This window comes from Scyliorhinus canicula, chromosome 2, assembly GCF_902713615.1.
Source record: "Scyliorhinus canicula chromosome 2, sScyCan1.1, whole genome shotgun sequence".
NCBI classification, from domain to species: Eukaryota; Metazoa; Chordata; class Chondrichthyes; order Carcharhiniformes; family Scyliorhinidae; genus Scyliorhinus; species Scyliorhinus canicula.
In genome coordinates, this window is record NC_052147.1 from 181,616,799 (window position 1) to 181,639,938 (window position 23,140).

Below are 23,140 nucleotides of genomic sequence, written 5' to 3' on the forward strand. Positions count from 1 at the left end.
GGTTAGACAAGCCAAGGGTAAGAAAACACAAATCTCTGTACAAAACATTCTGATCATGGGTAGTTAAGAAAATACAAATTCTATCCATGCTAATAACGATAATTTAGTTCAGTTGGTGGAAGTGCTACTTTGGTTCAAGCACCATTCCTGGTCATAAACATATAAAGCAAGGCTGACATTTCATTGAAATATAGAGAACTATATTGGTGGAAATGCCGGTCAGGATTCTCCCAGCCCGGGGCCGGAGAATCCCCGCAACCACGCCACGCCACCCCGACGCTGGCACGCGAATCTCCGCACAGCGGAGAATAGGCTTCATTGGCGCAGCGCGTTTGGCGTGGCACCGGTCGCAGGCCGCTCTACGCAGCCTGCTGCCGATTCTCCGGGCGGCCGGTCTAAAAAGGCAGAGTCCCACCAGCGCCGGCCACACCTGGTCGCGGCCGGCGGGAACTCTGCGTGCAGGGTCGGGTGGGGTTCAGCCCATGATCAGGGCCCACCAATCGGCGGGCCGGCCTCTCGCTCCCTGGGCCTATTTTCTTACGCGCTAGCCCCTGAACTCCCACACATGTTGCGTCGGGGCCGGTACGTTGAGGGCGGCCACAGCGCATGTGGGAGTTGGCGCCGGCGACACTGAACATGTCTGCGTTGACACCGGTGCCACTGCGCATGCGCGGATCCCGTGGCGCACAGTTCGCGCCGGGATGGGAGGCTGGAGCAGCATGAACCGCTCCAGCGCCGTGCTGGCTCCCTGTAGGGGCCAGAATCGGTACTCCCAGCGGCCCGTTCACGCCGTCGTGAAACGCAACACCATTTCCGACGGCGTGGACACTCTGCCGCTGAATGGGAGAATCCCGCCCGCCATCTTTAGATGTCTTGTTAAATAAGAAGCCAAGGCTACCAGTTAAAGTAGACATGAAATGATCCTTTGGATCTATTCAAAAATGCCCTCAATGACCTGACCAATAACCTCCCCAATCCTCCAGCCAGCATCATCAAAATTAGATTAATTGGTCATTCATCTGGTTTGCAGGATTTGAGCTATATATAATTGAGCAAGATCCCTGGTTAGTCAGAAAAATGTTATTCTTCCTAATCTCTCAGTGTGCAAATAACCTTTCCAAAATTCACACCAGGCCATACATAGAGAAATTGTCTTTGATTTTTCTTCACATACCTTGACGAGTCAGGTACAGACAGTGGTTAGGCACTGTAATTCACCCCAGCATTAGTAAGATTTACAATGCCAGGGAGGAGGAAAATGGAGAAAACGACTCATGCTAGAAATGACAAGTGAGACAGATTCTGACTCAGTGAAAAAGAAGTTGCTGAGTCACAAATTGTAAAAGGCCTGGGTAAAGTAGTAGAAATGTGGTACTTTTTGTGGAGCTCAAGTATCAAAAGCACACCTTTTTGATAGGCCGCAGGAACACCTGTAATTTCTACAGGGATTCTTCCCATCTCCCACTGCAATTTCAGCAGGAACAAGAGAGAAATGGTCCAATTTTAAAAAAGGAGAAACACTATTATATTTAATAGGTTTATACTTTATGAACCACATTATTGTTGTTTTTCCAAAACGGTTTCTACAAGCAGAACATTAAACAATGTAAACATTAAACAGTGTAAAAGTCAATTATACCCCAGTATCAATTATTGACTCAGTACTTAGACGTATGTAAAATACTTGGGTTTCTCCTCAGTGCTTTGTTCCAAAAACATAAATTCAGCCTATTTAACCATTCCTCAAAACTAGAATTCCCTGAGTTCAGGCAGCATCCTCGTAAATCCCCCTCTACCCGTTCCTAGGCAATCACATCTTTCCGATAGTGACTGCATGCAGCTGCAGCCTAACTAAAGTTTTATACCGTTCCAGATCTTTCTCACGATCAGAAGTCCATGAGGGACCTTATCAAGCACAATTAGGGAGTAGCAACAAATGTGGCTTTTCCAGTGACACCCACAACCCATGAAAGAATTTAAAAAAAAATTAAAGTCTTGCTAAAATCTATATAAACTATATAAAATACACAGCACTACCCTCATCAAGCCTCCTGGTTACTTCCTCAAAAAATTCAATGATAGTGAGCGCTTCCTTTAATAAATCTATGGTGACCATCTTTGATTAATCCATGTCTGCACACACAAATTATAGTGTGTTTCAACCTGATTTGAGACACAGGATAGAAATACCCAAATAGGATTAGCACTGTTAGAGCACCAGCACTGTTAGACCATTTAAGTGCTACATCACACTATTGGCCACTAGGTGACATGCAATAGTTTCTAGGACTAGCACATTTGCATATCTGGGTAAAACCCATATAAAACTACTCCTAGCAACTGGTGTCAGAAAACTAGGTGTCATAAATATAAGGCAGACGCATTCATTTTGCCCTCAAATTACTTTATTTTGTTTCTAAGTATTTTTATTGCACTGAAACAGAATTACCTATACTCAGCAGCCATTGGTGCCTAGAGTGCAGAAGGCATGGCACTAAGTTGGATGTGAAAGATATATAGCATAACTTATTCAGATATCCAAACACACCCTTCATCAGAAGATGAAGTCAGGAATAATAACAGTTGTGCCACGTGATTTGAGATAATATTGATACAACTCCCTCAGCCTCAGGACTACAGATCAATGCCATAGGTTTCACATGTTCAATATGACCGGTATGGTAACACCATTGCACATCTCCCCGTTTCTTCCTTGAGTAATCTAAGCACTGGTATGTTGTTCGCTAGGATTTCGATGCTTGCCAAATCTGTGGTGATCAGGTCCCGTATTCACCAGATGATACAAAATATACGCCATGTTAATAAAACAGATAGAATCATAGAATTTACAGTGCAGGAGGCCATTCGGCCCATCGAGTCTGCACCGGTTCTTGGAAAGAGCACCCTACCCAAGGTCAACACCTCTACCCTATCCCCATAACCCAACCCAACACTAAGGGTAGTTTTGGACACTATGGGCAATTTATCATGGCCAAACCACCTAACCTGCACATCTTTGGACTGTGGGAGGAAACCCACGCACACATGGGGAGGATGTGCAGACTGCACAGACAGTGACCTAAGCCGGAATTGAACCTGGGACCCTGGAGCTGTGAAGCAATTGTGCTATCCACAATTCTACCGTGCTGCCATATGTCAAATATGTCGATATGTCAAAGCCACGAGGATGGAAAAGAATGGACAAATCTCTACGCATTGGCTTCTGCACTCTGACACTTGCTTTGCTTCTACTCTGCTGCCTGAACATCATGCTCATGGTCAACCTCTTGCAATCTCTCCTTTTACAACAATAATGCCCTATTCCTTTCAATCACTTGTTTCAACAGATACATTAACATGAAGGCTAAATGCATTTGGATGGTGTTCCACAACCCAGCTTGCCAAAATTGCATATTACAACACTTGGGCAGCCATGCAGCGCTGATCGTCACTCACACTGCCAACTATTTTGCAAAAAATTGTAATTTACCAGCTAAGCAAAACTAGCTAGTCAGTTTGCGTCCCCTGTGTTTCTAGATGAGACCAATTGAATCGCTGTCCTTCCAAAGGTTGGCCCCATTTTCAGAGCACAAAGCTGCCTTGCAGATCTAAATGTATCATTTAGAGGCATTAAGCAGATACGAGTGGACTATTTTTCTTGTTGTAAATAAATAATATTTATTGTCACAAGTAGGCTTTCATTAACTCTGCAATTAAGTTACTGCGAAAAGCCCCGAGCCGTCACAATCTGGCGCCTGTTCGGGTACATGAGGGAGAATTCAGAATGTCCAAATTACCTAACAGCACATCTTTCGGGACTTGTGGGAGGTAACCGGAGTACCCGGAAGAAACCCATGCAGACACGGGGAGAATGTGCAGACTCCGCACAGACAGCAACCCAGGCCGGGAATCGAACCTGGGACCCTGGCACTGTGAAACCACAGGGCTAGCCACAGTGCTAACCACTGTGCTACCCGTCCTGAGCAAGAGGCCCTGCTCCTCAGAGGTCACTAGAAATCAGACAACTGATCTATACTCTGGCAGTCTGACCAATATGTGCCTCCTGTCTAGCAGCAACATGTACTAGTATATTCTTCATCCACTTAAAGCAACTCTTTTAAAATTGATCCTTCACATTCCCCAATTAAGGACACCTAAAACATCCTAGCCTGCACTATGGCTGCATAACGTTCAAACGCACTGTTGCCTTCCACTACCCCAAAATCCTTTCTCCACTTTAACATCCTCATTTCATTTCTACATTTCTTACTTCCCTGCTTGCCATTTACCAAACACCATCAGTCCTATTCTTAATTACCTGTATCTTTGCAAGAGAAACTAGCAGACATAAATGGCCAAAGACAGGCCACCAGAAGAGACTGCCATACAATTAAGCCACTTACCCACTTGGAGGATGATGTTAGGGAACTCATGAGAAGACATTCCGTTCTAGTCATGGGCAAGGCAGATGACAGTATCTTGCCAGCTCCAAGTCAGTGGCTGAGCACCTGCACTGTCACATTATAAAGCACCACAGACAGACTTTCATCTTCTTTAGCCTTCTTAATGGAATTGTGATTAAGCTTGTCCATGTACACCTTATACTCCCCTCCCCATACCTATGGATCCACCAGAGAAAATTGGTGCAAAGGAAGGGAACAATAGTCAAACTAAGGAGGACTAAACCACCCAGGAGTGAGCAGTATATTGCTATTGCTCAGCTGCCCACTCTGAACACCAGGCCAGGGAAATGTGGTAGGCAACAAAAAGCTGCCTCGAATCAACCTGCAGGTAACAATAGGCTCAGTGGGTTGCACACTGGGGTCAGAAGGTTGTGTTGAAATCACACTTCAGAAAATGTATCCATGTCGGCCCATACTTCTGTACAGAACTGAGGGATTGCTGCATTATCACAAGTGCTCTCAAACCAAGTTACAGCATTTTCCTGTTTGATGAAAAAATACGTCATGGCCATTTTATCCCCAAAGAGAATGGAGTCATCTCTGTGTCCTAGATTATGCATATAATTCATTTCACTTTTGGTCCAAACTTCGGAAGTAATGAATGCTCTTGAATGCTTTGAGATGTTCTGATTAACACCAATATACTATCGAAATACAAGTTTTTAAGCAGTGTTTTACTACCGTAATCCCAGAGAATTCAAAAATCTAAAAACGGCAAGATTTTTGCACAACAAAAAATGAATGGTGGTCAGTGCTTTATGTTTTTTCACCTGTATCACACAGAAAAAAAATAAAATAATAATCTTTATTGTCACAAGTAGACTTACATTAACACTGCAATGAAGTTACTATGAAAATCCCCTAGTCGCCACACTCCGGCGCCTGTTCGGGTACACTGAGGGAGAACCCAGAATGTCCAATTCACCTAACAGCACGTCTTTCGGGACTTGAGAGAAACCCGGAGGATACCCACGCAGACGGTGCAGACTCCGCACAGTGACCCAAGCCGGGAATCGAACCCGGGACCCTAGTGCTGTGAAGCAACAGTGCTAACCATTGTGCTGCCATGCTGCCCTCAGTATCAATACTCAAGCTTTCATTTGTATTCATATTATGCTTAAAGAGATGTTAAAACTGCACCAATGATGTGAATTTGCTCACAATTTTAGAAGAGCATTATTCCATACCTCACGCCATTGTGACTTTTTCTTTAAAAGGTAGCAATTTTAAAGTTAGAACCAGTTTGCACTGGGGTTCCAGTGTCATTAGATACTGGGTTGAGAATCGTTAAAAACACTGCCTTAAACTTTCATTCAATTTAAGAATTTTGCACTGCGATGTTGGCAATATGAAATTGCTCAGGCAACTGAGTCACAGGTTTGTTGCAAGCCAGTCAATTTAAATAGAACAAGCACTATTCTGAAGTGTGACCATACCTATTGGCAACAAATGGTAAGGAATACACATAGGATCAGGCACTGCTCTGTAAAGTACTCGTCCCTAGTTAAACCAATTGAACTTTATGATCTTCAACTCTAATCTTCTTGCCACACAATCAAACATCAGTGCCTATTGAAATCCCATTAATAGCTGCAGTTACTTCTGTTCATTGATACATGTTATTGTCAGTGTACTAATCTGTAATTCTGACTCTAGAGGCTGAATGTTCACATCTTCCTGTAGTCAAGAGTCAGCAAAACCTATTTTCCCAACACAAATTTAAATTTCTCATTAAAAATTGGGCCCACACAATCGTCCCATAGTCGAGAAGAGATTTGGGTTAGGGTCAGGATCTGACACAGCATGCATATCATCTGACATTGGGGTTGCCGTCAACTGTCGGAGAATTATTTTAATGAGCCCCAGAGTACATAGAACATAACAGCGCAGTACGGGCCTTTCGGCCCTCGATGTTGCGCCGGCCCGTGAAACTATCTGAAGCCTACCTGACCTACACTATTCCATTTTCATCCATATGTCTATCCAGTGACCACTTAAATGTAGGTGGGCTTTGGAAGGTTTCTGAAAACTCACCTTGCTCGAGAACCTGGGGCGGAATTATTTCTTCTGGGGACTAAGTCCCCACGTCGGCGGGAAAACCGGCAGCAACCACTCCGGCGTCAACAGCCCCCAAAAGTGATCAAGAACCAATGGTGGATTGAGAAAGCGAAGGAGCTGCAATTCCTTGCCGACAAGCACAACACCCAGGGCTTCTTCAGTGCCACCAGGCCAACACCCTAGACCTCAAACCAGTGCAAGAGTAAGGATGGAACCCTCTTGAGACTGAGAAAACTTCAGCCTCCAATGAAGAGAACACTTGAGAGAACTCCTAAACCGTGATACAATCAGAGATGAGGACATGTTTGAGGAATACCCAACTCTCCATCAATGATGATGATCCTGGGTAGCCACCAAGCTTGATGAAATTAAAGCCACCATTAAACACATGAATATTGGAAAAGCCACAGGAGTGGATGGGATCCCAGAGATTTCTACCTTGGAGGAAAAGAGGTCACCCATCATCTCCACCCGCAGTTCCTGAAAATCTGGGAAAGAGAAGAAATTCCTGTTGACCTTAGGGATGCAGTCATCGGACGGCATACGACACAGTGGTTAGCACTGGGACTGCAGCGCTGAGGACCCTTTCGAATCCTGGCCCTGGGTCACTGTCCGTGTGGAGTTTTCACATTCTCCCCATGTCTGCGTGGGTTTCATCCCCACAAGCCAAAGATATGCAGGTTAGGTGGATTGGCCACGCTAAATTGCCCCTTAATTGGAAAAAAAAATAATTGGGTACTCTAAATTTAAAAAAAGGGTGCAGTCATCACCATCTTCAAGAAGAGTCAAGACGGACTGTGGGAACTAGCGAGGAAACTCCCTACTCTCTATTGCTGGAAAGATCATAGCCCTAATCCTCGCTATCTGCCTTCTGCGTTGTCATGCGTCCTAGAGGCCGCCTTGGAGAACCCGATAGCCAAGTTCTGCACGCATGAGTACGGCCTCAATCAGGACCTTGAATTCATGTCTCACTACATTTAACCCCCTACCATCTGGCCTTAGCTTACGAAGTCCCACCAACTATCCTGGCTCTAGACAATTCACACCTCTTTCACCTGTGTTTATCCCTCTCTCCAGTAGCACTGTCTGGACCTGTGAAGACTTAATTACCTGCAAAGACTTGCATTCAAAGTATCATCTTGCATCACTGACTTTGTCCATAGGTTTGCGTAACCTACCTCTTCACTCACCTGATGAAGGAGCTGCACTCTGAAAGCTAGTGATTCCAAATAAACCTGTTGGACTTTAACCTGGTGTTGTAAGACTTATTACTGTGCCCACCGCAGTCCAACACCGGCATCTCCACATCACAACATCTTCAAGGGAAATGTCAGGAGCAACATCAACCACTCTACATGACCTTCATCAGTCTGACCAAGGCTTTCGATTCGGGAGGTGCGAGGAAAGACCCTGTCAAAAGCTGACTGTCCAGAGAAACTCAGCAACATCCACCGGTTCCTCCATGTCAAGATATCAGCAACAGTCCTCATTGACGTAAAGAAGACAGAAACATGCTGTCAAGACTGGAGTCAAGCAGGCATGTGTCATGTATCAGCAACCCCCACCCTTTTCTGCTTTGCCAATATCCTTTACCTGGTCAAGAACAAGCTTCTCACGAGTGGACATTTGTTTACAGAATGGATGGAAACCTTTTCGACCTCAACCAGTTGAAATCCAAGAAGAAAATGACACTAACATGGCTCATGGAATATCAGTGTGCAGATGACATTGCCATCTCCACACTCAGAAAAGAATCTCCAAGCCAGGCTTGACACATTTATGGAGTCATACTGAAGCAAAGGTCTCAGCCTCAACATCAAGACTCATGTCCTCTAATAAACTGCCCCAAGGCAAAATCTGGTCTCTTCCTCAATTAAGGTCAATGGAGAAACCCTACCAAACCTGGAACATTTACTCTACCTGGAGAGCCATCTCTCAACCAAAGCTGACATTGATGTGGAGATCCAACATCGTATCCAATCCACGAGCGCCCCCTTTGAACACTCAAGGACGAGAGTCTTTGACGACCACGACATTTATGCTGATATCAGGATCCTCAGTACAAGGCAGTCATCCTCCCAACTCTTCTATACAGCTCAGAAACTTGGACTACGTACAGATGCCACCTCAAGGCCCTGGAGGAGTATCATCACACTGTCTAAGACTGATTCTCCACATCAGCTGGGAGGATAGGCATACTAACATCAACATCCTTAAAGGAGCCAAGATCACCAACATAAAGGCCATATCATCTGAAACCATGGTCATTTCATCTGAAGCTGGTCATGTGCTTCAGGTGTTAAGAGTCCCGATTACAAAAGCAATTCTTCTTCACCCAGCAAAAAGAAGGCTCAACAAGAGAACAAAAGAAGTCCTTCAAAGACATGCTGAAGGCTTTCTGCAGGAAATTCAGCAAAGACATCAGCGCCCAGGGTTCCCTTGCTCAGAAGATACCTACTTGGAGGAAGGCCCTGATTGAAGGGACACAATTCACACCCAACTGCAAGAGGAGGCCCAGAAAAGGAGTCCGACAGAGCAGTACCAACTATCTAGAGTTGAAATGAAAATCGCTTATTGTCACGAGTAGGCTTCAATGAAGTTACTGTGAAAAGCCCCTAGTCGCCACATTCCGGCGCCTGTCCGGGGAGGCTGGTACGGGAATCGAACCGTGCTGCTGACCTGCTTGGTCTGCTTTAAAAGCCAGCGATTTAGCCTTGTGAGCTAAACCAGCCCCTGAAGTTCAGCCCCTGAAAATCTGAAGTTCAAGGACCGCTCTCACTTCCTGGAAACACCTGCCAAGTGTATGGTCAAAGATGCAGCTCTAGACGTGGGCTCATCAGTCACGCAATAATCTACAGAACCCATAACCAGTAACAATGTTTCTAGGTGGGCAATCACACTCGTAGGGAATGATAACCAAAGATGATTATCCAACCAAAACTGAAGAAAACAGTGCTCGGAAACTTCAGTGCCTCAAGGGGAGGGAGTGGTATAGTGGCACTGTCACTGGACTACAAATCCAGAGACCCAGGGTAATGCTCTGGGGACCTAAGTTCGAATCCCAACACGGCAGATGGTGGAATTTGAATTCAATTAAAGAAAAATCTGAAATAAAAGTCTAATGACCGTCGTTAAAAAAAATGCACCTGGTTAACTAATGCCCTTCAGGGAAGGAAACCTGTCATCCTTGCTCGTCTGGCCTACACTTGAATCTAGGCCCAGAGCAATGTGGTTGACTCTTAAAATGCCCTCAGGGATGGGCAATAATGATGGCTCAGCCAGTAACACCCACATTCCATGAACAAGTAAAAAAGCTAAAAATCTGAAGTCATTTAATATACACAGTACCTAAAATTTGGAAAACATTAGTCTGCAGCTTTGACTTAGAAAAAAGAGCTATCTGCATCTGGACCACGTTGATCAACGGAATATCTGCTGTAGTTTAGGAAAAACCAAGCCATCTGTTTTTTCCAGTTTCACTATGCTCAATTACTTGCAGTTGCAAGGGTTTGTTTTGATAGCTGAGCCTACTGAGTGCTTGGGGGAATTTCAAATGTTAACACCACTTATCTCAGAAGGGGCTGTGTTCTATTTGATTGACAGTTAAGGATGTTTTTGATGTGGTTATTGAATAGATGTTTGTGTTTACATATGAATGATCACGAGGGCTTTTTTTAAATGATAAATTTAGAGTACCCAATTCATTTTTTTTCCAACCAAGGGGCAATTTAGCATGGCCAATCCACCTAACCTGCACATCTTTGGGCTGTGGGGACGAAGCCCACGCAAACACGGGGAGAATGTGCAAACTCCACACGGACAGTGACCCAGAGCCAGGATCTCGGCGCTGTGAGGCAACAGGGCTAACCCACTGCGCCACCGTGCTGCCCCACTTGAGGGTTCTTAACTGTTTAACCATTGAGTTTGAGTTGTTTTCAGGTTTTTGAGTGATAGCTCTATTAGACTGTCAGAGCCCTTGGTTATTGTGGCTCCACATTAATAGGGTGCTTGCCCCTGCTACTTTCCCATCCCTCCTCATTCAAAAGCTTTCATATATCAATATTATTCGTCAACTCCATCCAAACTCATCTATCAAGTAATATCTATTTTAATCTCAGATGTCCTGGGGATGTTTTACTATGTTAAAAAGAATATATATGCAAACTATTCCAGTGACACGTTTTTACAAAATTGCCAATTTTGGTTATTTTGATAGTAAAAATATAAACACAACATGGGATGCAATAGTTTTATTAAATACAAAAAACGCAAAGTAGTTACAGAAATAAATAAATGTAAATGCAATGAAGTGTAAAAAATACAAAGTACTTGAAATGGAACTTAAAAAAACCAAAACATTAAAACCCAAACACTATATACAAACTAATTTATAGCATTTAAAATGTGACATCCCACAGCACATTCATCTAATCTGCAACTACAATTTTTCCTTAAATATAACAGATGATCTTTTGATCAAGAATTCTAATAAGTCTTAAAAGCAGCCTGTTTATATTGACTAACTGGGTTTTTAGAAAGATAATATCACCCCATCCGCTCGAGAACAGAATGGCAGCAGCTCAAGTTGCTAATGTTACAAAATGTAATGGGAACTGCTAGAAAACTTGTGTGACTCTGGAATGACAAAAGTGCACACTTCCAGGTAACAAGACAGACTAATGGAACAAACATTGAATGTTGCACTGCATTTATTTACACTGGCAACGTGAATATAAAAATACATCATGACCCCCAATGTTTCTAAGGGACTCGTGCAAGATTTAAGCTGGAATAAAATAGGTAATACATTTGGGTAATTGGGGTTTTAGGCCTGTATTATACAAAAGGTGCAACTGTGAACATATGGGTTCACTGTATTAACAAATCCAATGTTGAAGAAAATTGACCAATTACCTCCTTAAATCAAACTCATCTAATATCCTGAAGGAACATTGCCTTCCATTAATATTTGGGGGCTGGTTTAGCTTACTTGACTAGACAGCTGGTTTGTGATGCAAGCGAGGCCAGCAGCGCAGGTTATTCATGAAGACCCTGCCTTCTCAATCCTGCCCTTCATCAGAGATGTGGTGATCCTCAGGTTAAATCACCACCAGTCAGCTTTCCTCTCAAAGGGGAAAGCAGTCTCTGGTCATCTGGGACTATGGCGACTTTACCTCTTTACTTGCTGGGCAACACAAGTGCATTTTTTGATTTTGGTGGGCTGCATAATACTCTATTTTCCTCCTCTTTTTCCCCAAACAGATTAATACTGATTTCCTATGCTAACCTGTGAACTTTGGTTTCCGAATATATACTGAGGTATATACTTACAAATTAAAGAGCTTTAATTTATATTTAAAAAGCATTTGGTCAAAATGCAAAAGATTACACTGTATTTGTTATACTAAAATCAGATTATTTTCAACATTAAATATTGCTACTTTGACCAATCTCTTCCGCTTTGTAAAACAGAGGTACATTAGGCACAAAATCAAATCAGACAGCAAACATATTAAAATTCTCGAGTTCAGTTTCTTGTTTTAAACAAAAGAGCAATTTTTAATTTTCTGCACCCCATAATTGAGCTCATTTCCCAGTCAGTGATTACATTCATAATTCTTTACATTAGGTTTTCATTAAGCATGAGAGAATTGGAAAAATACAATTTTGGATTTTGAAATTAGAGGCGGCGTAGGACTAGTTTAGGCCATAATTCATAAAGTGACAATGTTGTCCATGATACTACTTTGTCAAAACTACCTCAACTTCAATCCAAGCACTGACCAAAATGCAAAGTACTAATTAATTTTTCATCCAGCAAATGACCCCAAAAAATAGACTTTGCTTCACACTGAACAAATACTAATTTTTAAACTTCCAAATTTTGTATTTCTTATTTGTAGACAACTTTCCACTGAAAGCTAGATGAACCTACCAAAATATAATTCAAATCAGCCAAAGATAAACAATAACGAGGAGCAGGTCATTAAACCCCTCAATCCTGTTTCACCATTTTAATGGAGCACATCCATCTATACTACAAATCAATCCACTTCAATCCAGATTAACCTCATGTAAAACATTAGCAATTCATTTGCCAGCATTCCTGAAAAGCTGCCCACCTTCAATAAAGACCACTCACATTATGCTCATGTGTAGATTTAACTTTACAACTAGTAAAATAAAATGAGCAGTGTCAGAGACCAATATAATTCTGGACTAATTTTACATTCAATGTTGTAATGTGAAAAAGTCACCAAAATATAGCCATCAATTATAAATTTTTCTGGAAATATATCTATTTGTTGCTCTCCCTGAACTCATATACATGTACAAAGTATATTAAAGTTGTCAACACACGTGGTAATACTGTCTAATGCAAACATCTGCATTATAAAAATAACTAATTTACTGGTTATATTCCAGCAACACAAGTTGACACTCAAAAGCAAGACAAATTTCACTAAATGCTCCTTGATTGATCTAATAGCATATGAAGTAACAAATACATTGTTTGCATCAAACACTTAATTTCACCTTAGTTGGTGATTTGTCATTTATTGCTTATAAATTAACTCTAGCCTTCAAAGTTAAGCCAGGCCCATTTTCAATATTATATTTCCCTCATACCAAGCACATCTCCCACACAGTAACAATAGTGCAGCTTACATAGAATAGGCTTACCAAAGCAAGCTTTTATATACTAGAATTCAGAATCATCCTTAGAGGCAGTAAGAATCCTTTAGCAACTATGATGTAATCCCCTGTCTGATGCAGTACAAATTGTCTTCTCCGGAACTCCAACCAGCTCCCATATCCTATTTGCTTAGTTAGAGAATGCTGCTCACTCCGGGATTCAATATGATTTCAGTCTTTGCATTTGATTCACTGAGGTTAGAACAGCCACAAATCCCAAGTTATACCCTCTTTCCAGCTACTTGAAGGCACCAGCCATTGGCAACATCCACCATTTAGATAGACAAGGAAAGGAGTGGCAACTAAAGGAGAAGAGTGCACTTAAAAACCCCTAAAGCAAAGAGACGCTTCAGAAAGGAAATACAATTGCATATGCTCCCTTAAGTTATTTCAGAGCACACAGGGGTGATGGGCGAGTGAGATGGTGCCAGTTAGAATACAGCAGTAGAAAGTTTTGCATTAGCTTAAGTTTATGGAGGGTTGGAGTTGAGAGATCAGTCAAAGGCGCTAACAAAGGAGATAACAAAAGCAGATAGTTTTAGCACCAGCTAAGCAATAGTTAGAACAGACACATCACAATGTTTCAGAAGTGCAGCATACGGGTCAGAAACTAAGCATAGGGTTAAGTAGGGCACCAAGGTTTTGAATCGTATGTTTCAGTGTAGAATAACAGTTAGTGGGGTAGATGGAATCAGTGGCGAGGAAGCAGAGTTTGTGAAGGATGGCTGCGACAATGGCTTCACTCATTCCAATGTTCTATTGAGACTCATTCAAGGATGGATGTTAGAAAAGCAATCTAATGGTTTTTTTTGATTCATTGCTGAGATGGGAGCTTCACTGGCAAGGACAGCATGTCTTGCCCGCCCTTAATTACCCATGAGACGGTGGTGGAAAGTCATCTTCTAGAACTGCTGCAGCCCATGTGATAGGTACACTTAGTGCCGTTAGCAAGCATTTCCAGTTTTTGACTCAGCAGTGAAGGATCGGCATTATAGTTTCAAGTCAGGACCATGTGTGGTTTGGGAGGGGTGGGGGGAAACTTACAGGTGGTAGTGTTCTCATATTTGCTGCCCTTGTCCTTCTAGGTGAAGGGTCATCGTTTGGAAGGTGCTGTCAAAGACGACGTGGTACATTGTTTCGGAGCATCTTATAGATGGCATACTACTGCCAATGCGTATGGTGGTTAGGAAGTGAATTTTTAAATTGATGGATGGGGTGCAATCAAGCAGGGCTATCCTGGATGGTGTCAAGCTTCTCAAATGTTTCATCCAGGCAAGAAGTGTATTCCATTATACTCCTAACTTGTGCTTTGTAGATAGAGGACAGGATTTGGGGAGTCAGAATGAGAGTTACTCACCACCGAATTCTCAGCCACAGTTTTTATATGGCTTGTGCTGTTCAGTTTCTGGCCTGCAGGATGTTGGTGTAGGATTCAGTGATGGTAATATTGTTAAACATCATGGGGTGATAGCGAGATTCTTTGTTGGAGATGGTCACTGACACTGTATGACGTGAATGTTACTTGTAACTTATCAGCCTAAACCTGAATATTGTACTGGTCTTTCCGCATGCTGGAATGGATTACTTTAGTGCCTGTAGTTTCTAATGGTACTGAACACTGCAGTTATCAGTACATATCTCCACTTTTGACCTTACGTGAAGTAGCTAAAGATGGTTAGGCTGAGGGCACTACCCTGAGGAACTGCTGCAGCGATGTCCATGGGGCAGAGATGATTGGCATCCAACAACCACAAGTTTTCCGCACATCGACTTCAATTTTGCTAAGGGCCCTTGATGCCACACTTGGTCAAACATTGCCTTGATATCAAAGGCAGTCACTCACAGCACCCAGAGTTCAGTTACTTTTTTTTACATGTTTGGACCAAGGGTGGAGTTTGGAGCCAAATAGCCTTGATGAAATCCAAATTGAGCATGAATGAACAGGTTGTTGCTGAGTGTCACTTGATTGTACTGCCGACAAAAGCTTTCATCACTCTGTTGATGATAATTAACAGTAATTAATCAAATAGAATTTGTCCTGCTTTTGTGGACATAACATACCTGTGTAATTTTCCATATCATCACGTAGAAGCCATTATTGTAGTTGGAGTGGAATAGCATGGTTAGGGCAGGGCTAGTTTTACCAGTCTTTTGTCGGGGCCCGTAGACTCTGCTGTATCCAGAGCCTTCAGCCATTTCTGGCATTGGCTGAAAAACATTATCTGTGCTGTTGGGGGTCCTCAATGCAAGCTTGTGGAAGGGTCATGGTGTCATAGACCTAGGTCATTGTGTGCATGTACATGTTCAACCCAATGCCATGCCTTCAGATGACAACTGGCAGTAGGTAAAAGATAAATAGGAAGTGGCCTATAATGGATCCTTGTGGGACTCCAGAGATAATGTTGCACAGATGAGATTACAGGAACTCCTCTGGCTACAACTGGGTGGCACGGGAGCACAGTTGGGTGGCATGGTAGCACAGTAGTTAGCACTGCTGCTTCACAGCTCCAGGGTCCCAGGTTCGATTCCCGGCTTGGGTCACTGTCTGTGCTGAGTCTGCACATTCTCCTAGTGTCTGTGTGGGTTTCTTCCAGGTGCTCCGGTTTCCTCCCACAGTCCAAAGACCTGCAGGTTAGGTGGATTGGCCATGCTAAATTGCCCTTAGTTGTCCAAAAATATTAGGCAGGGTTACTGGGATAGGGTGGAGGTGTGGGCTTAAGTAAGGTGCTCTTTCCTATGACCGGTGCAGACTCGATGGCCAAATGGCCTCCTTCTGCACTGTAAATTCTATGATTCTATGAACTGGAATGGCTGGATCAGTCCCATTCATTGAACAATGAAGCAAACAGGTGCAGGAGAATGGTGTGTAACAGCATTAAAGAAAGGACTTTCACACAGGATACTACCTGGGATTGATGCATTAACAATGTTCATGGTTGTTGGAGCAACTATTATATTACATTAAGCAAGCAACAAAAGGAAAAAAAATCAGCTCAAAGTGCTAACATGATAAAAGTTTGTGTACAAACAAATGTTTCAAAGTAGTTTCAGAACTAAAGATCTTCCAGATGAGCGAGATCATGAATCAAATCCAACTGCTTTCGTTTCTTACACCAAAACTTTACATCCTATACACTACGGTAGTGGAAGAGTCCTCCTCATTTGGTTCAGGTGATACTTTTTTCCACAGAGTCCCATTAAGTGCAAGCTCTTTCTGTAGACTTTCATAATCCATTGATCCGAAGGAAGGCTGGTATTTTAAGCAACATGAATAATTAGATCTCGATTTTCAGACTGATTTTCACAAACAAATTATTCCACTAATGCTTTGATAAAACACCCCACCCCCTCAGGTAAAGGTTACAGGTCGCCACCTCCTCAGGAAAAATTACAGGATCCAAATAAAATCATTTTTCTTGTTTAGGTTTGCAAAACCAAGAACTTCACAATACATTTGAATTAAACCTGCCATTCTATGCAACCCTTACACTTGCTGCAAAAACATCTTTCCTCAACTACCCTGAAAAATATTAAGTAGATTTAATACAACAGGTACTGTAACAATAATTAACAAATACAGTAATGAGTAATTATACAGACTGATGAGACAATAAGTTATTTCTGATTCATTTTGTTTATCTCGCCTATAGAACCAATTTGTCTACTTTGAAGAAGAACCTGGATACTAATTTATTAGAACAGCATTAGTAAGCAGTAGATATGGCAAATCATGTAGCAAAACAAGAGGTTACTTAACAGAAGATCAAGCTTTCACTATCCCTTTATGCTTTCAAAATGCAGAAGAAATAAAATACACCGGCACAATATAGTTTTAAATAATTCAGAGAGAGTTTGCGAGTTTGAATAGTCAAAAGCCTTCCAATTTTCACTAAACTCCGGCAGCAATTTGATCTTACCATTACAAAATAACACCCCCCATTTCTTCTGCTCAGTGTCGCATACACGCAATGCAAGGTTCTCGTCAACATTCCCATCTCTTATCCCTGCCTCCTTTTATCAGTTCCAATGAAGGATCTACACAAAACAATCGCAAAAGATACTTCCATTTTGTTCTTAGCCCTTACTAAGTACTCCTGTTGCATTCAGACATTGCTTGCTAATTTGTTCTTAATGTAACTGGACTGAGTTCCTTCAAAACCTGATAAAAACTAATCCTGCCCAGAGGGTTTTAGAGGAAACCCACTGACCTCTTTGCTAGCAATCTAGAATCAATACAAAATGAAGAATGGAAAACAGCAGGCTGGAATACAAAGAAGACTCTGGAAATCTGTAACAACCAAAGGGATCAGAGAGCTACGCATAAGCAGATAAAAAAAGACCTCCTATGCACAGGAAGAATGACTGCACTTATAGATTCATATCGGTGAGCATGAAACAGACCAAATATAAATCTAATCTAGGTACTAAACTGGGGAAAGGCAAACTACAATAACATTAGTCAGAAATTGAAAAATTTGGATTGAGTGCGGCTGTCGGGTAAATCAACATCGGGCATGTGTGAGTCTTTCAAGCGACAGTTGATTAGGATTCAGGAAAGTTACATTCCTGAGAGAATGAAGGATCAGTATGGGAAGTTTAGGGAGTCTTGGATAACGAGGGATATTGTGAACCTCGGCAAAAAGAAAAAGGAGACTTTTGTACGGTCTAGAAGGGTGGGAAGTCAAAACTCTTGAGTATAAAGAAAGTAGGAAGGTACCGCAGCGGGAAATTAGGAGGGGTCATGAAAAGTCCTTGGCAAGTAGGATTAAGGTAGCACGGTAGCATGGTGGTTAGCATAAATGCTTCACAGCTCCAGGGTCCCAGGTTCGATCCCCGGCTGGGTCACTGTCTGTGCGGAGTCTGCACGTCCTCCCCGTGTGCGTGTGGGTTTCCTCCGGGTGCTCCGGTTTCCTCCCACAGTCCAAAGACGTGCGGGTTAGGTGGATTGGCCATGATAAATTGCCCGTAGTGTCCTAAAAAGTAAGGTTAAGGCGGAGGCGGGGGGGGGGGGGGGGGGGGGTTGTTGGGTTACTGGTTTGAGTAGGGTGATCATGGCTCGGCACAACATCGAGGGCCGAAGGGCCTGTTCTGTGCTGTAATGATGTATGTTCGAAGGTGAATCCTAAAGCTTTTTATTCATATGTAAAAAGCAAGAGGGTGGCCAGGGAAATGATTGGACCACTTAAGGATAGTGGGGGAAATCTATGTGTTGAGCCAGAGGAAATGGGCAAGGTACCAAATGAATACTTTGCATCAGTGTTCACTAAAGAAAAGACTTGGTGGAAGATGATTCTTGGGTACGGTGTGTGGACAGTCTGGATCATGTTAACATCAAAAAGGAGTTGGTACTGGGTCTTTTAAAAGATATTAAGGTAGATAAGTGTCCTTGGCCAGATGGGATTTAGCCCTGAATACGGAGGGCTAATATCCTCATTGGCTACAGGCGAGGTCCCAGAGGATTGGAGAATAGCTAATGTAATACCTCTGTTTATGAAAGTTAGCAGGGATAATACTGGGAACTATAGGCCAGTGAGCCTCACGTCGGTAGTGGGTAAATTAGAGAATTCTCAGGAACAGGATTTAGACCCATTTAGAGACAAATGGACTCATAAGCGATAGACAGCATGGTTTTGTGAAGGGGAGGTCGTGACTCACTAACTTGATCAAGTATTTTCAGGAGGTAACAAAGATGATTGATATGGGGAGGCCGGTGGATTTTGTTTACATGGACTTCAGTAAAGCCTTTGACAAGGTGCCTCATGACAGACTGGTACAAAAGGTGAAGTCACACAGGATCAGAGGTGAGGTGGTAAGATGGATACAGAACTGGCTCGGTCACAGAAGGCAGAAGGTAGCAGTAGAAGGGTGTTTTTCTGAATGGAAGGTTGTGATTAGTGGTATTCCACAGGGACCTATGCTCGTTTGTGGTGTACATAAATGATTTGGAGGAAAATGAAGACAGTCTGATTAGGAAGTTTGCAGATGACACCAAGGCTGGTGGAATGTCAGAGAATGTTGAGGATTGTCAGAAGATACAGCAGGACATAGATAAGTTTGAGACTTGGGCAGGAAAATGGCAAATGGAGTTTAACCCGGACAAATGTGAGGTAATGCATTTTGGTAGGTCTAACATAGAGGGGAAATATACCATAAATGGTAAAACTCTTAGGAATATAGAAAATCAGAGAGATCTGGGCGTGCAGGTCCACAGATCTTTGAAGGTGGCAACACAAGTGGACAAGATAGTCAAGAAAGCATACAGAATGCTTGCCTTTATTGGATAGAACAAAGAACAAAGCAAATTACAGCACAGGAACAAGCCCTTCGTCCCTCCCAGCCTGCGCCGATCCAGATCCTTTATCTAAACCTGTCTCCTATTTTCCAAGGTCTACTTCCCTCTGTTCCCGCCCATTCATATACCTGTCTAGATGCTTCTTAAATGATGTTATCGTGCCCGCCTCTACCACCTCCGCTGGCAAAGCGTTCCAGGCACCCACCACCCTCTGCGTAAAAAACTTTCCCCTCTCACCTTGAAATCGTGACCCCTTGTAACTGACACCCCCACTCTTGGGAAAAGCTTGTTGCTATCCACCCTGTCCATACCTCTCATAATTTTGTAGACCTCAATCAGGTCCCCCCTCAACCTCCGTCTTTCCAACAAAAACAATCCTAATCTACTCAACCTTTCTTCATAGCTAGCACCCTCCATACCAGGCAACATCCTGGTGAACCTCCTCTGCACCCTCTCCAAGGCATCCACATCCTTCTGGTAATGTGGCGACCAGAACTGCACGCAGTATTCCAAATGTGGCCGAACCAAAGTCCTATACAACTGTAACATGACCTGCCAACTCTTGTACTCAATACCCCGTCCGATGAAGGCAAGCATGCTGTATGCCTTCTTGACCACTCTATCAACCTGTGTTGCCACCTTCAGGGTACAATGGACCTGAACTCACAGATCTCTCTGCACATCAATTTTCCCCAAGACCCTTCCATTGACCATATAGTCCACTCTTGAATTTGATCTTCCAAAATGCATCACATCGCATTTGCCTGGATTGTACTCCATCTGCCATTTCTCTGCCCAACTCTCCAATCTATCTATATTTTGTTGTATTCTCTGACAGTCCTCCTCGCTATCTGCAACTCCACCAATCTTAGTATCATCTGCAAACTTGCTAATCAGACCACCTCTACCTTCCTCCAGGTCATTTATGTAGATCACAAACAACAGTGGTCCGAGCACGAATCCCTGTGGAACACCACTAGTCGCCCTTCTCCATTTTGAGACACTCCCTTCCACCACTACTCTCTGTCTCCTGTTGCCCAGCCAGTTCTTTATCCATCTAGCTGGTACATCCTGAACCCCATACAATTTCACTTTTTCCATCAACCTGCCATGGGAAACCTTATCAAACACTTTACTAAAGTCCATGTATATGACATCTACAGCCCTTCCCTCATCAATTAACTTTGTCACTTCCTCAAAGAATTCTATTAGGTTTGTAAGACATGACCTTACCCGCACAAAACCATGCTGCCTATCACTGAAAGTCTATTTTCTTCCAGATGTGAACAGATCCTATCCCTCAGTATCTTCTCCAACAGTTTGCCTACCACTGACGTCAAGCTCACAGGTCTATAATTCCCTGGATTATCCCTGCTACCCTTCTTAAACAAAGGGACAACTTTAGCAATTCTCCAGTCTTCCGGGACCTCACCCGTGCTCAAGGATGCTGCAAAGATATCTGTTAAGGCCCCAGCTATTTCGACCCTCGCTTCCCTCAGTAACCTGGGATAGATCACATCCGGTCCTGGGGACTTGTCCACCTTAATGTCTTTTAGAATACCCAAAACTTCCCCCTTCCGTATGACAACTTGACCGAGAGTATTCAAACATCCATCCCTAGCCTCAACATCCGTCTTGTCCCTCTCCTTTGTGAATACCGATGCAAAGTACTCATTAAGAATCTCACCCATTTCCTCTGAGTCCACGCATAAATTCCCTCTTTTGTCTTTAAGTGGGCCAATCCTTTCTCTAGTTACCCTCTTGCTCCTTACATATGAATAAAATGCTTTGGGATTTTCCTTAACCCTGTTAGCCAAAGATATTTCATGACCCCTTTTAGCCCTCTTTATTGCGCGTTTGAGATTCGTCCTACTTTCCCAATATTCCTCCAAAGCTTCATCAGTTTTGAGTTGCATCAATCCTATGTATGCTTCCTTTTTCATCTTAGCTAGTCTCACAATTTCACCCGTCATCCATGGTTCCCTAATCTTGCCATTTCTATCTCTCATTTTCACAGGAACATGTCTGTCCTGCACTCTAATCAACCTTTCCTTAAAAGACTTCCACATTTCAAATGTGGATTTACCCTTAAACAGCTGCTCCCAATCCACATTCCCTAGCTCCTGCCGAATTTTGTTATACTCTGCCTTTCCCCAATTTAGTACTCTTCTTTTCGGACCCCTCCTGTCCTTGTCCATGAGTATTCTGAAACTTATGGAATTGTGATCGCTATTCCCAAAGTAATCACCGACTGAAACATCAACCACCTGGCCGGGATCATTCCCCAATACCAGGTCCAGTGTGGCCTCTTCCCGAGTTGGACTATTTACATACTGCTCTAAAAAACTCTCCTGGATGCACCTTACAAACTCTGCTCCATCTACGCCTCCAACACTACACGAATCCCATTCAATGTTGGGGAAGTTAAAATCTCCCATCACAACCACCCTATTACTCCTACATTTTTCTATAATCTGTCTGCATATTTGTACCTCTACTTCATGCTCGCTTTTGGGAGGCCTGTAGTAAAGTCCCAACAATGTTACTGCACCCTTCCTATTTCTCAGCTCCACCCATATTGCCTCAGTGCTCGAATCCTCCATCATGCCCTCCTTAATCACAGCTGATATCATCTCTGACGAGTAATGCAACTCCTCCACCCCTTCTACCTCCATCTCTATCCCTCCTGAAGCATCTATACCCTGGGATATTCAGTTGCCAGTCCTGCCCTTCCCTCAACCAAGTCTCAGTAATACCAATAGCATCATATTCCCATGGTACTGATCCAAGCCCCACATTCATCTGCCTTACCTGCTACACTTCTCGCATTAAAACAAATGCACCTCAGACCACCTTTGCGTTCATCATCCCTTCCCTGTCTACTCTTCCCCTTAATCACATTGAGTTTATTGTCTCGTACCTTACTGGCTTGTGTTGCTGCTTCTTTACTGACCTCTAACTTCCTAATCTGGTTCCCATCCCCCTGCCATAGGGCATAGAGTATAAAAACTGGGAAGTCATGCTACAATTGTGGAACCTTGGTAAAGCTACACTTGGAATATTGTGCACAATTCTGGTCGCCACAGTACTAGAAGGATGTGGAGGCTTTGGAGAGGGTGCAGAGGAGGTTTATGAGGATGTTGCCTGGTCTGGAGGATGTTAGCTATGTGGAGAGGCTGAATAGACTTGGACTGTTTTCATTAGAGTCAGGAGGTTATGGTGTGACCTGATAGAGGTCTGCAATAGGATGGCTAGTGGGATACGGCACAAGGAAGAGCTCAGGGTTTTGGCAAAGGTTGGTATCATGTCCGGGACAGGCTTGGAGGGCCGAAGGTCCTGTTCCTGTGCTGTATTGTTCTCTGTTTTCTTTGTACACACACACATATATATACACACACACATACATATACATATACATATATACACACATATATATATACACAAATATATATATACACACACACACACACACACACATATACACACACACACACACACACATATATACACCCACACACACATACACACACACACCACCCCCCCCCCCCCCCCCCCCCCCCCACTTCGTTCGCTCTCACAAACCCTGTCTGCTTGCTCATCAAGCTGGCCACACCCCGTGACTTTGAGTCAA

General features: G+C 43.1%; 1 protein-coding gene across 5 annotated transcripts in view; it reads right to left on the reverse strand.

Annotated features, from left to right (window-relative positions):
* Positions 1-23,140, reverse strand: part of glsb (glutaminase b) — a 163,902-nt gene that overhangs the window by 27,396 nt on the left and 113,366 nt on the right. Inside the window, exon 15 of one of the 5 annotated variants that reach the window (XM_038789139.1) lies at positions 16,130-16,467. The exons of the other annotated variants lie outside the window; for them this stretch is intronic. Within the exon in view, the coding sequence (XP_038645067.1) occupies positions 16,339-16,467 (129 nt within the window). The 3' untranslated portion in view covers positions 16,130-16,338. Of the gene's footprint in view, positions 1-16,129; positions 16,468-23,140 lie in introns of those variants that run through there. 5 annotated transcript variants of the gene reach the window in all.